Here is a 14,568-nt window from a genome sequence, read left to right on the forward strand (position 1 = left end):
TAGACACTCGACGCGATGTTTCTGTACGCCGCGTTGGAACACCGAAACCTCGACACAGCACACAAAGCAAACACCACCGTGCCGACACCAGTCGCACAAACGAAAAACGCGGCCTGCTCGCAGCGTCGTGCGCGAAAGAAACAAATCAGCTGCTGGATTGTCTTGACATGGCTTACTAAGCTGAAACCGGAACTGCTGTACGGCCACTCTATCGAACCAGGCAGAAACGATGATGATGAGCGGGGATTTCCAGTAGCGCCACTTCGTGGGGCAGCAAGGAGGCTCCGTTCAAAACAAGAATGGCGTTCTGCAAGTCGAACTATGCGCCGGTCAGAGTCGGTGCATGATGCCCTCGATCGAGTTGGCTCAAGGAGTGTCCGAAAAATCAGACGAGAGGTTGCAAGGTGTCCGAACTTTCGGCAGTTGTTATACATTATGGTCTATGGGGAGAATGGCGGTGCCGTGAAGCAGACCGAATAATCGAGCATGTCTGAATTTTCGGAGTCCGCAAAATCAGTCGGCGACTGCATTGGTTTTGAAAGGCTAAAAAAAAAAAAAAAAAAAAAAAAAAAAAAAAAAAAAACTTCATAAGCGCCATTTGCATCTTTACATTCAAATACAGTATTCTAGGCTGTTTGCAGGATACAGTAGACTCGCGATAATTCAAACTCTGATAATTCATACTTTCAGTTAATTCAAACAAAAATCAAATTTTTGGTTGGTTCGCCATGTTTTCAATGTATTTTAAGGCCGCTTAATTCAAACACCGCAATTCGGTTAATTCGTACTTTTTGCTTGTCCATACCGGAAAATTATCGGCTATCGTTGCCACCACTGGTGAAAAATCTGACTTCTTAAATCACCACAACGGCAGAAAATGTTAAAATAAGCGCACTATGGCCTAAAAAAATAAAAGAAAGCAAACAAGAGCCTAACAAACAAACGTTCGAAACAAAAGCCTCCCGAAGGGCACATTGTTGCTCAACTTTCTGTGGCTTGCTAGCATGCTTGCTAGCCAGTTCAAAGCAGGAAGTTCGAAATTAAAACACATAACCCTCAAAACTTGTGGAAATGACGACTGTCCACCTGCGTTTGTGAAAACGCTCAAAACTGACGTAAAACCTGACGTAAAAAGAAAGAGCACGAGAAAAGGAAAAAAAAAAAAAGGTGCGAAAGTGACGCGAGTAGCATCGGCCGATTCCGAATCACGTGACGGCTCGTGCTTTTCTTTCCCTGGTCGGTCGCCCGCGTTGGTAGCATCATGTCTCCGCGGGGGAAGTACCGAACCCTTTCTGTGAAAGAAAAATTGGCAGCTATAGAAGAAGTTGAGGCTGGAGCGAAGAAGACTTCTGTGGCATTGAAGTACGGAATCACAAAAAGTACGCTGACAACGATTGTGAAAGCGAAAGACAAGCTGCGAAACAACGCAGGCCATTTCGCTCCCGACAGAAAGAGGCTTAGGGAGGCGGCGCATCCGGAGCTTGAGAAGGCAGTTTTTCTTTGGCTGAAGCGCGCTCGGAGCTGCAGTCTACCAGTAAGTGGACCAATCCTGCGAGAGAAGGCCGAACAACTGTCTTTGCGCTTTGGAATTGAAGACTTCAAGTGTAGTGATGGATGGGTGTCGCGATTCAAGGAGCGACATGGCCTCACTTTCAAAACAGTAAGTGGAGAAGCGGCAGCGGTCGATGAGGCGGTTACTACCGACTGGCAGCAGACGCGTCTTCAGAGCCTACTGCTTGAATACTCCCCGGCTGACATTTATAATGCTGACGAAATGGGACTGTTCTATAAGTGCCTTCCTCAGCAAACATTGTGTCGCAAGGGGGAACGTTGCACCGGCGGAAAGCTGAGCAAGGAGCGGCTCACAGTCATGGTTTGTGCCAATATGGATGGTAGTCACAAGCCCGAACTTTTCGTTGTTGGCAAATCGAAGCGTCCGAGATGCTTTAAAGGCGTCCGAACTCTTCCAGTTTCTTATGCAGCAAATACACGTGCATGGATGACGCAATCTTTGTTTGAGGATTGGCTGCGGAAACTTGACGTGCGGTTTAAGCGCGATAAAAGAAAAGTGCTGATGATAGTGGATAATTGTCCCGCTCACGGTGACGTGGAGGGGCTGGAGGCAATTCGTCTTGAATTCCTCCCTCCAAACACAACAGCTGTCCTCCAGCCTCTGGATCAGGGGGTAATCAAATGTCAGAAGATAAACTACAGAAAGCTACTCCTTAAGAGGATGCTAATATGCATGGATAATTCCATGTCGTACAGCATAACACTGCTGTCGTCTGTGGGAATGCTAGCTGACGCATGGAGTGCAGTAACATCGGCAACGATACGGAACTGCTTCCAGCATGCCTTCCGCATACCAGGCCACACCAGTGATACCTTGCCTGACTGCGCTCGAAATGAAGGTGAAGACTGCCTCCAAATGGAGAGCGATGAAGCAAGGCTAGTGCTTTCTGCACTCCAAGCACACAACATAGCTGCTGACCTCAGTGAATTTGCGGCTGCCGATGATAACCTCTGCGTGTGCAGGGAAGACACCCTGGACGACTTGGTGGCTGAGGTGCTGCCAGCACAGTACAGCAGCGAAAGTGAAGAGGAATCAGAAGAGCAATCCTCTGTGACAGCAGCACAGGCCTTCCACTACCTTGCCGAGGTCCGCAAATTTCTGACTGTAGAAGAAAATTCTCAAGAACAACTGGCTGCTCTTAATGGAATAGAGAACTTTGTTCTTAATGCACATGTAAAGAAAAAACCATCAACAATTCATCATTTCTTCAAACGGTCTAGTCAGCCATAGATTTCCATTAAACTTGTTCTGGATCCTTCACCTCTGCTCTGTTTTTACTGTGTAATTAAAGAGTGAAATGTTTAAAATATGATTTAAGTGGATAATTAATTGTAATGTGCGCTGTAATCTTGCTCAGAGTCATATATGCGAGAACTTCCGATAATTCAAACTTCCTGATAATTCAAACAAAATCCTGGGGTCCCTTCGAGTTTGAATTAACGAGAGTCTACTGTATTGGTACGAAACATAAAAAGATTTTGATCAATTATTGGTTGAAGAAGGTGTGTAGACTGCGATTCCTTATTCTGTAGATGACCCTTGTAACATAGAAATATTGGCATATGGTCACTCAAATCCGACACGAATACGCCAGTTTTAACTGTATCTCTATTTATATTTGTAATGAATATGTCGATTAGAGATGACGTATTCTTGGTCACTCTGGTAGGCTGAAGCGTGACATGCTTTCCAGTACTTTAAAAATGTTACTAGAGATATGCCACATGATACTTAATTTAACCCTTTGAGGGTCAATGACATAAATATACGGCGCTGCGAACAAGTCCGAATTTAGTCCGAACAAGTCCGAATGCCGTATATTTACGGTGCCGTCTGTACATTTAAAAAGCGCGCCCATTTCCTAACTTTTTCTTTTCTGTCATGTGCTGCCACTATGTGAGAATACAGAGAATATTTCTCGCGCGCCTCCCTCTCGGTTTTCGTTGCATGGTTTGTTTTAGTGCTAGTTCGCTCCCACGCGTCTGTATAGTACCGCCCGCGCATTGGCATGTGTGCGGGCGGGTGGCGGTTTGGGTTTTATTTTCGCGGGCGATTTCGGCTTCTTGCACTTGCAAAATTGATGGCTATCTCGTTACTAATCGCTCAAAGGGCGACCGCCTCTTTCTCGCTTGTTCAGTGCTCACAGGGGTGCGCATAGGAAGGATGCCGCCGTGCATGCATTTCCGCTGCTTCTTTTTTTGACACTCGTGAAAACTAATCGCCTCTGGTTGGCGATAAGATGAAGATTAGCGGAAGTTTGTCACACGTTTTGCTTTTTTGACGGGCACACAACCACACAGTTTTGTTGAGTGTTTGCACCTACGCAGTTCGATTACGCTATGGATGTACATATTAGTGTAAGAGCAGGAACATTTGAGTCTTGCGAAACATTCTTGTGTGCGCATTTTCAAGGCCTTGAACTATTTGTATACAATTGCATCAAATTTTTAGTCCCTATAAGTCTTTTTACTTTTTTTATTGTTGTTATTCATGAATGAAGAGTACATATATACCAACGCAAAATATTTTTTTCTCACTTTACAGTCACCCTAGAAAAATTGCAGTGAACTTTTTGGGGAATAAGTCCTTAAGAAGAATTGAAATCTGCAATAAAAAATATCGACCCTCAAAGGGTTAAAGGAAGAGCAGTGCCAGTCAAAGTAGATGAGCGCTGGTGGCAAGGACGGGTTTAGTCCTCTGAGGCGTAAGCATAATAAGAAAGAATTCAAATGAGTACGAAATTCCCATGCAAGAAGGGACTACGTTGTGAAACAAACAAACCACTCGGCGTGTTAAGTCTGCTCAGACAGCATCAAGGTGTCATGACTTCCTAAATGTGATGCGAACTTTTCAGCGACAATGGAACAAAAATATTATATGCAGCAACTATTAGCAATTTTCGCCCTGAACTACCTATTTTCTAAACATATTTCCCAAAAAAACACAATATCTAAGATGTCCTCAGGCAAGAAGAATAAAGCTGTTAAAGAAGCACTTGCTTGGTATCATTCTGATAAGACAAAGCTTTATTTAGACCCTTTACAAACAAGGCAGGGCAAAAACTTCGCACCTCAAGAAAATCAACAAGAGTTATGCATGAGGCAACTAGCAATAGTTCAACATGCACGAATCCAAGCATAAAATAGATGCAAGAACATGAAGTACACGACAGCTGGTACAGTAAAACCTCGTTAAACCGTACCCGCTTAAACAGTAGTTTCGGTTTAAAAGTAGTAAAGTCAATTCCCCGACTCAGCGGCCATTGAACATAATGTATTTAGTATCCGCATAAACCGTACCAGCTTATTGCGTACGCATCGGTTAAAACGTAGCCTTTCCACTTTTCGTCGCGCGAACACGGCGGTGCGTCGTCTCCACCGGGCGGTCCGGCAGAACAACAAGCCTCAGAGATCGGTACAACGGCCTCCAAGCGCCCTGTGCGTTTGCACGTGAAGCCGCATCAACATCAACATCATTTCGACGCCATTCCAGAGAGCGAGAGAGCGTCATGGCGTCGCGCAAGCGAGGACTCGCGTCATGCCGAAGCTCGGATAAAAAAGACGCCGGGTGCTCAGCATAGAAGAAAAATTAGACATCGTCTGTGCTATCGAACGTGACATGAAGTCGGCGCTGGCCCGCGACATGGATCTGCTGTTGACTACAGTGTGTGGCATTTGGAATGCGAAGTTGCTCGGCAGCGCTGCTGCGACCGCAAAGAGATGTCGGCTACGAGGTTCGACTTTTCGCCATCGTTGCCTCTGTTGTTGCCGAAGTGTCGACTAGCGACAGTGATGAGGACGACACGGAAAGCGACAGCACGGGCGATTCAGGCCCGACAGTGGCAGAAGCTGCGCGTTACGTCAGCCTCGTGAATGCAATCGTCGCAACGAGAACAGGGGCGCGATAACGTAACTATTCCAAACCAAAAGTTTTCCGAACTCCGGCACCCGGCAATGAAAAAGGCGCCCCAGAACTTATGCAGCACTAGTGCGCGCGTACACGGAGAATACGTAACGCCAACGAGGAATCTGCCGTGCGAGTGTTTGCCGAGAGGAGGGGGGCTGGCTGAGAAGCTGGCACGCAGCTTGAGTAAGTTTGAGGCTGCTGTCGTCGTGCTAGGCCGCCGCGGCATCAAACGAAAATAACACTTATGTCGCGCGAAGTGAATAAATACTGCATGTTTTTTCCCCTTTCATCGCACTCTCTCTGAGTTCCGTTTTCTACAGGTAAGTGGGCGATCTCATGCTATTTCGGTTAAACAGCACTACCATTTAGTACGTACTTTTTCCGAGCTCCGGCCAACTACGGTTTAACGAGGTTTCACTGTACAAGGATTTACCAGGCCTCATAAAACCAACAATTTCAGTTACAGGCCTCAGTAGATTTAACGTACAACACAATGCGCTCGTGCAGTCGCGCTGCGTAGCTAGTGCAACGCGGTAAAGGAGCGGAAAACTGTATAAGCAGATGGCAGAAGCAAATGGCATTCAGAACTTTAGTGAAATGCCTTTAAACCGCATGATGCATTTCAGATGAACTTCTTTGCTTACCTTTCTAAATATGATAGAGTGGAAAAAACACCGAGGCGACAAAGGAAAGGATGAGAACAAGAAATTTCTTGCCGAACGGCAACGATCCATTGCTGCCGTCGTTCCCACTGATGAGGCTTTGCGAGAAATGATTAGAACCGTATCGCCGGCACGTTCTCGCCAGTATTTGAGCAGCCCTCCATGCAATAATTCTTCTTTGACATTCCTTAAAGCTTTGGCCACCCCACACATGCGGAGAGTGTTGCTTATTTTGCTCTGAAAAAGTGAAAAGACAGAAGTACGATCGACGGCACAGCAAACTACGGCGCGCAGCTGGCTGCTTTCCCGTGTGTTCTGCGCAAGGCCGCCATCAGTGGCACGTCCATCGGCACACACTACGCGAATAGCACCCGCACGCTTGCACATCACCTGCATTGACGGAGTGAAAAATCACTGTCGCTTTGTGTTTCCTCCTCTTGTTTTCGCCTCTGTCCGTGGGCAATGTGCGTCACAGTCCTCCAGTAGTGTGCCTCGATGTGCGAGCTCCCAGGCGTGGCACATCAAGGCACCCTAGCCTCCAGGATCGATAGTGGTGGCGGTCACTCCGAATGTTTGTCTTAACTGAAGAGTGCATCCAAGGCGGTTCATCTTAGGCGGACTTTTTTTGCATTCAGTCTATGGAAAACCAAACAAACATTCCCATGTTCATTATACCTGAGAATTCGGCTCGACCAAGTATGTCTTAACGAGCGTTCACTGTATATTTGTAGTGCCTGTAACCGTATAGTGGAACTTTGGGTATGCGAAATTGTTAGGCATAAGGGATAAATCTATGTACATGGGTTCGACTGTACTACTAAAATTGCTTTGCGTATAAAGGCTTTTTGCTGCAAGTACAATACAGCGTTTGTATGGTGCACTAGGAAAACTCTACAAATACCCTGGATGATGATGCTCCAGGGGTCAATGCCCCATTTAAAACTGGTAGGGTTCCATCTGGGGAGCTTTTGCTTATGTTTCAAGACAGCCTAATGGACTTCCTGAAAGCCAGCGTGTTTCAGAGATTCAAACAGACGTTGACTATGCTGCTGGAATTTGAACTAACAGCACAGAAATGACATGCAGAGTCCTCCTCGCAACACAGGAGGTAATCGAAGCAAACTTTACATGGTAAGCATTGACACCTGGCACCCAGAGCAGGTCCATTATGAATTAACTCTAGGCATAACTGTTACTTTGATGCACCGGCCAGGCATTCTCGGTGGATGCCACTGACTCACCGAGCTCGCTGACAGCCATGCTGAACGTGCCACCCGCATAGACTGAGCAGAGTCCCCGGTTGGGTCCCTCGAAGGCCTTGATGAGGCGGGGCACCATCTCGTCCTTCGGCTCATTGTGGCCCAGCCGCCCATAGCCGCCAAAGCCCCACGAGAAGCACCGCTTGCGCTCGTCCAGGGCTATCTGTGCACACGGAAACAAGTGGTGCAGGCTCATACACCGCTTCCTTCACAGCCCCTCCTGCCAGTCGCATGCAGGAGCTCAAAACTGGGTTTGCAGTGTCCACCCATTTCATTAAACTCATGACAACCATTGTCATCATGCCTGCCCATCATGCCATTACACTGGAGACAAAGCCCCAGCAAGGCTACTCAAATAATACATGACCCGGACCCACACAGTGGTGCCAGTGAGCATTGGAACTGTTAAACCTGTTAAAAAACATATCAGGTGCTGCATACAAACGTGGGCAAAATGTGCAGTGTACATAGCCAAATATGTGCTTAAAAAAGAATTGTATTCTGGGGTTTTACGTGCCAAAAACAAACTATGATTTGATTATGAGTCATGGCGTAGCGAGGGACTCCGGATTAATTTTGACCACCTAGGGATTCTTTATGTGCACCCAATGCATGGTACACAGGTGTTTTTGGATTTCACCCCCATCCTCATCGAGATGTGGCCGCTGCAGCCGGTATCCAATCTCGCACCCTTGAGGAATATGTGCTTAAAACGAAGCTCTGCCTCACATCAGAAATGGGATTTGAACTTGGCAACATGCACATTGGAGCCAGGCGTGCTAACCACTGCACTATTGTGCAACAACGCAAGTGCTTGCAGAGCACAAGGGTCGAGTCATTGAGCAGAGCAGCAATAGCGATATTTACATTTTGATACGTCACCGGGGCCTGCTCAAAACAATAGTAAAGATAATACGGGTCGTGATTCTGTAGCGATACCTTCTGCTCAATTCTATGCCATTTTTATTAACTGTTTGTAGCCAGCTGATCTCACTGACAACACATGCGGAGCGTCACTCTGGCCACTGATGAAGCACAAATATGCGTGAAAAGGCATGTCTAGGCCTGAGGCAAGCGTATGTGCACATAGCAATGCATAGACAAACTAGGACGATCACTTTTAAAGATACTTTCATTTTCACAATATTTCTTGTAGCTAGCACAGCATTTCTGCACTGTGATAGCGTGCTTGGTACTGTGCTGAGAATGCAGTCACTCATAGATGCCAATGAGTCTTGCACTAGTCACATGGGATCAAAGGTATTCCTTGAAGGTGACAATCCAAGAATGCGGCACCCTTTTTTTTGCTGCTTGTGGAATAAAGTCTCTTATCTTTCGCAAATCTGGTATTTTGTACTCTATTATTCTGACTTCTTGGCTGTCTCCAACGAGTATGAATGATTGGTCGGCAACTGTTTTGGTATGAAATTCTTCGTTGTCATGGTCTTAGAAACAACATGAATGGCTCAAATGAGGTGTACAGGCGTGGCCACTGCTAGCGGGAACACGGGAACTATGGCATTGCTCTGCAGAGAGCCCCACCACCAGTATCTCATGAAGCCTTGAAATGCATCTGCTTGGGCCCCTTTTCCTCTGCCTAGAAGACGGGCCGCATTATTTTTATACTCAAGCCTGGCCGTTTCCCTCACCTTCCTTCCGCCTGTAGAGCGCTCATTATGAATTCTCTTTTCGGTAAAACTCTTGAATGCCTTCTAAATTTCCTTAGATTTTACTGGGGCTTTTGATAGCATCTGGCATGATACGGTGTTATTCTTTCTTTGCAAACACTATTGCCCTGCGAACCTTTATCACCTTCTTCAGTATTTTCTCACTGGCAGCACGGTGGTTCTTCGGACAAAGACTGAAATCTTGGCCCGCCCTTCAATTGGCAATCCACTTTGGAATTTAATCATTCATTCCCTGCTTAGTCTCCCCTTGCGCGAAGGTGTTCACATACAAGCATATGCGGATGACACCATCGTCCGCCTTTCTGGTTCATCGCGTTTGCGATTGCAGGCTTTAGCAGAATTGGTTTTAATCTGGTCAAAATCAGTGATCAAAAATCTTTTTTTGTCTTTTTCAACAACGGGCCCATTGGCACTTCTAAGCGTCACCCGTCAATCCGATTAGACGGTGCTTTTTTAAAACATCAGGACCACATTAAACTACTCAGCATGGTCTTTGATGACAAACTAAATTTCACGCCCACGTTCACTACCTTAAGACTAAAAACCAGATATTGGTCCCCCAAGTGCTCAATTTTGTCTCCATGCATTTTACGCTGCAGCCTGTACTTTTATGTCGTTTACTAGACAGGTTCTGCTGCATACGATTGCATATACGTCGCCAGTTTGATAGCCACCTTTCTTGATGACGCACCTTCACATGCAAGTGCTGTCGGTGCAACATTCTCTACTTGTGGCATTGACCGGAGCGCATCACGCCACCAGAACTTCGGCGCTACAGGTTTTGTCCAGCTGTCCATCCCTCCCAGTGGAGTCAGGCCGCCTGAGCACTGAGTTTTCCCTCTTTATGTTCCATCAGGTCACTCATTATGGCTCTGAGATGTTCCATCCGCGTGGTATCGACTGCCCGTTCAACCCGTGGTCCCGTCACCCAAGAGAAATTTGTCTCTTCTCATTCACGTGACTCACTTCCGACCTTTAAGAGTGTGGACATGCTGTCAAAGCGCTGGTGTGACCAAGTGCGGGAGCAGCAGCGAACTAAATTATTTTCGTGCGGCCTCTCACTTCAATGCGAACTAAATGTCGAAAGCACAACGCATTTGAAGCTACTGGCACTGGGTGCACTTTGTCTACACTGCAGATCACTTTCAAGGTATGGCGGCTGCAAAGCCGCACCGTAAGCAGCAGCCGCCGGAGTAGAACGCCCTCGAGTGCAAAAAAAGACGGCACGTCTCCACCCCCCACCTTCCTCCGTCGCGCGTGTGATAGTGAGCTGCAATCATCCACTGACCCTCGCAAGCCAGTTGTCAGCCTGTGTCGACACGGCAAAACTCCGTTTTATACGCCTTATTTTAACAAAAATTGCCGCTAATTTCACCCACCATAGCTGAAAGCCCGTTGTACCATGATCCGTTAAACAGAAACTTCGTTGCATTAATATAAATAGGTAGAGAAAACTAAGCTTGAAGTGCTGTTACATGTGGAAAGACACAGACGAAAGAGGCTACTTACACTAGAGCCAGACAGACAGGCCGACACTCGCTCGCACCAAGGGCACAGACCAACTTCGTCGTTCTCGCGGCGGCTCGTCTCTTGAGCATCGCTCGATGATATCGTAATAATATGGTTCATTATACCTAAAAGTCTGTTGTAACATGCGTAGACTGTAATCACTGCCTGACATGGCACATCACATCGTGGCAGAAGTACCTTAATTTAATTATGGCGCTTTAAGTGCCAAAACTGCAATCGGATTATGAGGCACGTCATAGTGGCGCACTCTGGATTCTGACACCAAGTTGTTCGTTAACATGTACCTAAATATTAGCGCATGAGTGTTTTTTATTTCACCCCACTTGAAATGCGGCTGACGTGGTCCAAATCAAACCTCCGCGACCTTGGGCAATGCCACAGCCACAAAGCTATAATCTTAAATACTCCTTGGGTATCTTGTATGTGTATTATATGTCTGCAAGATGTGTATCAGTATCTGTATTTCTGATGCATGAAAAAATGTATCCTGTATTTAAGATACAAGATACTGCTACAGTTGAACCTCGCAATAGCAAAATCAGCAAGGAATGCGATGTTGCAATTTCGTTGTTGCAGAATGAGACAGCGCAGACAGGTAATGAGTTGCAGAACAACACTTTACTGTCAAAATTCTGTTAACCTACTTTGGCAAATAAATTATCACAGAGAGTGTGCACAAGGACAGGTGCTGTCCTTGTGTGCCCTCTCTGTGATCATTTATTTGTGCTGTTAAATGTTTGCTAATATGTACCAAGTTGCCCACCAACAAGTTCTATACTTTGGCAACTTGCGAGGATATAGAACTGCATTGCTGACATTACAAAGTGCACTGCATGCATCTAACAGCACTGCTGTGGAACAGTATTCTCAGTCAACTGTTTTCAGAGATACAATAACTTTTGCAAGACATTGCGTAACTCAGCACTGGATGCAGGGCAACAGCGCTCCATGCATGCAGCAGCCTTTCTCCAGTGCAAGCCATTTCCCTAGGTGCCGATGCGTCCAGTGCCGAGCGCGAAAGTGATTGTATCTTGTATACCTGAAGGCAGTCGATACGAGTTTACGGCCCCTTTGCACAAATCTATGTCTGGTGCCGAATCCGCAAGCAATGCCTGTCAGGTGGCACTAAAACCAGCATCCTTGAAGCAAGGAATGCGGATTCCCAGAGGATCGCTCAATCATGGCCCGATGCATGGCGCTCCATGCTGCGACTGCCATCTCAAGCGCCATATACAATACCACGTCGGTGGGATGTGGATTTCGCTGTTTTTGCTACATTTTTCTTTCCCAGGCACACATTACGAGCTGCACTGGGTGTGCAGAAACCGTCGTCACATGTCGGTAGCAAAATGCTGCAGCTTCAAACGGGCGATCAACAAGATGGCAGACATTACGTGTTTCCAGTGCGATGGCTTCCCGCATTTGGTTGTTTTTGTAAACAAAAATAGCAGCACCCATGGAAGGGTAATGTTGAGGTATATTACGCAATTTTTAGGCAAACCAATTGCAACTGAGCACATTTTGGAGCCTGATTGTAATACAGAGACATTTCGTTGTCGAGAGGTACGAAATGCATTGAATCCTATGGGCATTCGCCGAAGATACGAAAATATTTTGTTATAAAAATTTCATACCCACAGAATTTCATTATCGCAAGTTTTGACTGTAAAGCAACACCACCATGCGAAACTATAAACGTTGGCAGAACTCGGCTTCTCAAGCTGAGGACGTATTCTGCTACGATCACTTTCGATCACTATCTCCATCAGGCGCGCTTTAATTGGCTGCTTGAGCAAAATCGGATGATGCAGTGTTAAACCTGCCAATCAGCTCATCCGATTTTGCTCAACCAGCCAGTCAGCGCGTGCCTGACGGCCAAGGCGTGGTCAAGGCGCGTGGGGATGCGCGACCCTCGCGCCTCCCCTGATGTTTTCCCCGCATAGCGCGCCTCCTGTAGTGCGGCGTCGCCGCGTGGCCTGCGTGATGCCCGCGGCGGTCGATGTGGTTGGGGCGCAGTGCAAGAGATGGCGCGAGTGTTGCGCTGCTAACGCCGCCGACAGGCGGGGCTACTTGGGCGCCGGAAGAGAAGGCGCTCACTCTTGGATTCGAGACAGCGAGCGGGACGGACGTGCCGTGCCGCGCGTGTGCCGATGCATGCTTCGGCGAGACAGTCTCGCGTGGCCGCCTTGGAACACGCCACCGTTGGCGTGACTGTACACGCGAACGACCAGGCGTTGGGATCCAGCATGGGGCGAACATATTCGCTCGCTATGCGGTCGTCGCGGTGAGTTGGACTTCTAGATTTGTCGCGCGCCCATCGGCATGTTTTGTGGATTCAACACGGCTAGCTGGCATTGATCTATGAAAGGTGCAATAAATGCCCTTGTGATTGTTTGCACTACTGTGTTGTCGTTCCTTTGTCCCAAGAGTACGGAGGAGAACCCCGTATCTCCCACAGGCGACAGTGTCGCCAAAGTGGGTCATCGCAGAATGATGTACCCCTGAGTCACCTGTATATTACCAAAGACAGTGACAATTTTTTTATCTCTCCACCAGAGCCCTCCAGCAAGGGCAGGCGATGATATCCGTGCTTGGTGGAGCATTGGTGCAGCAGAGTCATGTGGTGGCTGTCAGTCAACACTGAGACTAACTCAAGGCCTCCGCATTTTGCCGCTACATCAGACGTACATGATGGGCCTGGAAGTTGGGGGTTCACCTTGTGCAATGTTCTTCAGCAGATTTTGAGCGTGCTTTTTATAATAAGGGCCGTCAATACCATCATTTTGGCCATGTAAGAACAAGAACTAGGACTACTGTTAAAAAGTTTGTGGAAAGAAACACTGGAAAATACTTTGTTCTATGGCTTTGCCTGTGCATAAATGCTTGTGTCCCACGGAGGCCACAATGAATGTTAAGATGTCAGTGATTAGTTTTCTTAAGAATTCGCTGAAATGTTTGCGTCAATCTAGGCTACAGGCAGAATATGAACACCATCTTTGCGATTTGAGAGAAGGCTCTGAACCATGAAAAGATTAGCTGTTTTAGCTGGACATGAATCGTTACCAGCAGCACCTGTGACAAAACCACCTTTGTAGTCAAAGTATGTTTGTAAATGGACCTCATCCATCATCACGGCCACAGTTCATGCGTGCTCTTTCATCACATTTAAAATCGACTTTGCATAGCTTGGGAAACGAGTCGGGCTGCTCTAGGGCAGGGCTCACTTGATATGAAAAACAGAGACGCCTTATGTTAACAGGGTTGGGCAATTTCACTTTCATGGAGCTTTGAATAAACTTGTAGTAAACAGCAGTCCTACAAAAACAAGCATTCCTGGAGAGTACCATAAAAAATTTTTCAAAATAAGCTCCACTTCGCTGCTTACAAATAAGCTCCACTTCGCTGCTTACACTTCGATGCGTACCAAGTGCCGTCTGTGAAATTCTTGCAACTGGTACTGATTGCACACATCCAGCAGCCGCATCAACACAATTTCCAGAAGACTATGAGCTTTTTGGCTGCCATTTGTAGAGCAATTAATGGGTAGCTACTCAAAAGACTGCAATACATCACTTAGTTGGCTGAGGTCTTGCAACTGTTAAAGCACATTTACACTGGGAAGGTTCTCGATGCAGGTTTCTCCAATAAAGACGGAGAACGCGCAGTCGACTAGCATCGTTGAAATAGGCACAGCGGGTGCACGGTGAAGTGCAAGGTTCAAAGACACGACCTTTGACTCCTTGATGATCACAGTCCAGAAGTCTTGACACTGAAAAGTTTGAACGAGCATCGCAAAACTCCATGAAAATGCCGGCTTTGTCCTTCCGGTCTTTTTCTTGTACAGCAACAGAAAGCTTAATAGCTTTTCGCAACGATGCCGCTTTTAATCAAGCTTTCTTTTCTTCTGGTGCCACTTGGGCGGGCAGTGTAGGGCGCAATATATACTTGTG

At 46.8% G+C, this 14,568-nt stretch overlaps 1 protein-coding gene across 3 annotated transcripts in view; it reads right to left on the reverse strand.

Moving 5' to 3' along the window:
- LOC126524337 (protein RCC2-like) overlaps positions 1–14,568 on the reverse strand; it is a 66,149-nt gene that overhangs the window by 13,985 nt on the left and 37,596 nt on the right. For 2 of the 3 annotated variants that reach the window (XM_050172667.3, XM_072287412.1), the window contains one exon: positions 7,383–7,563. In XM_050172667.3, coding sequence (XP_050028624.2) covers positions 7,383–7,563 — 181 coding nt within the window. Of the gene's footprint in view, positions 1–6,531; positions 6,778–7,382; positions 7,564–14,568 lie in introns of all 3 variants that reach the window. The other variant, XR_011893522.1, reaches the window with a different exon arrangement.

This window comes from Dermacentor andersoni, chromosome 3 (assembly GCF_023375885.2).
Source record: "Dermacentor andersoni chromosome 3, qqDerAnde1_hic_scaffold, whole genome shotgun sequence".
Classification (NCBI taxonomy): domain Eukaryota; kingdom Metazoa; phylum Arthropoda; class Arachnida; order Ixodida; family Ixodidae; genus Dermacentor; species Dermacentor andersoni.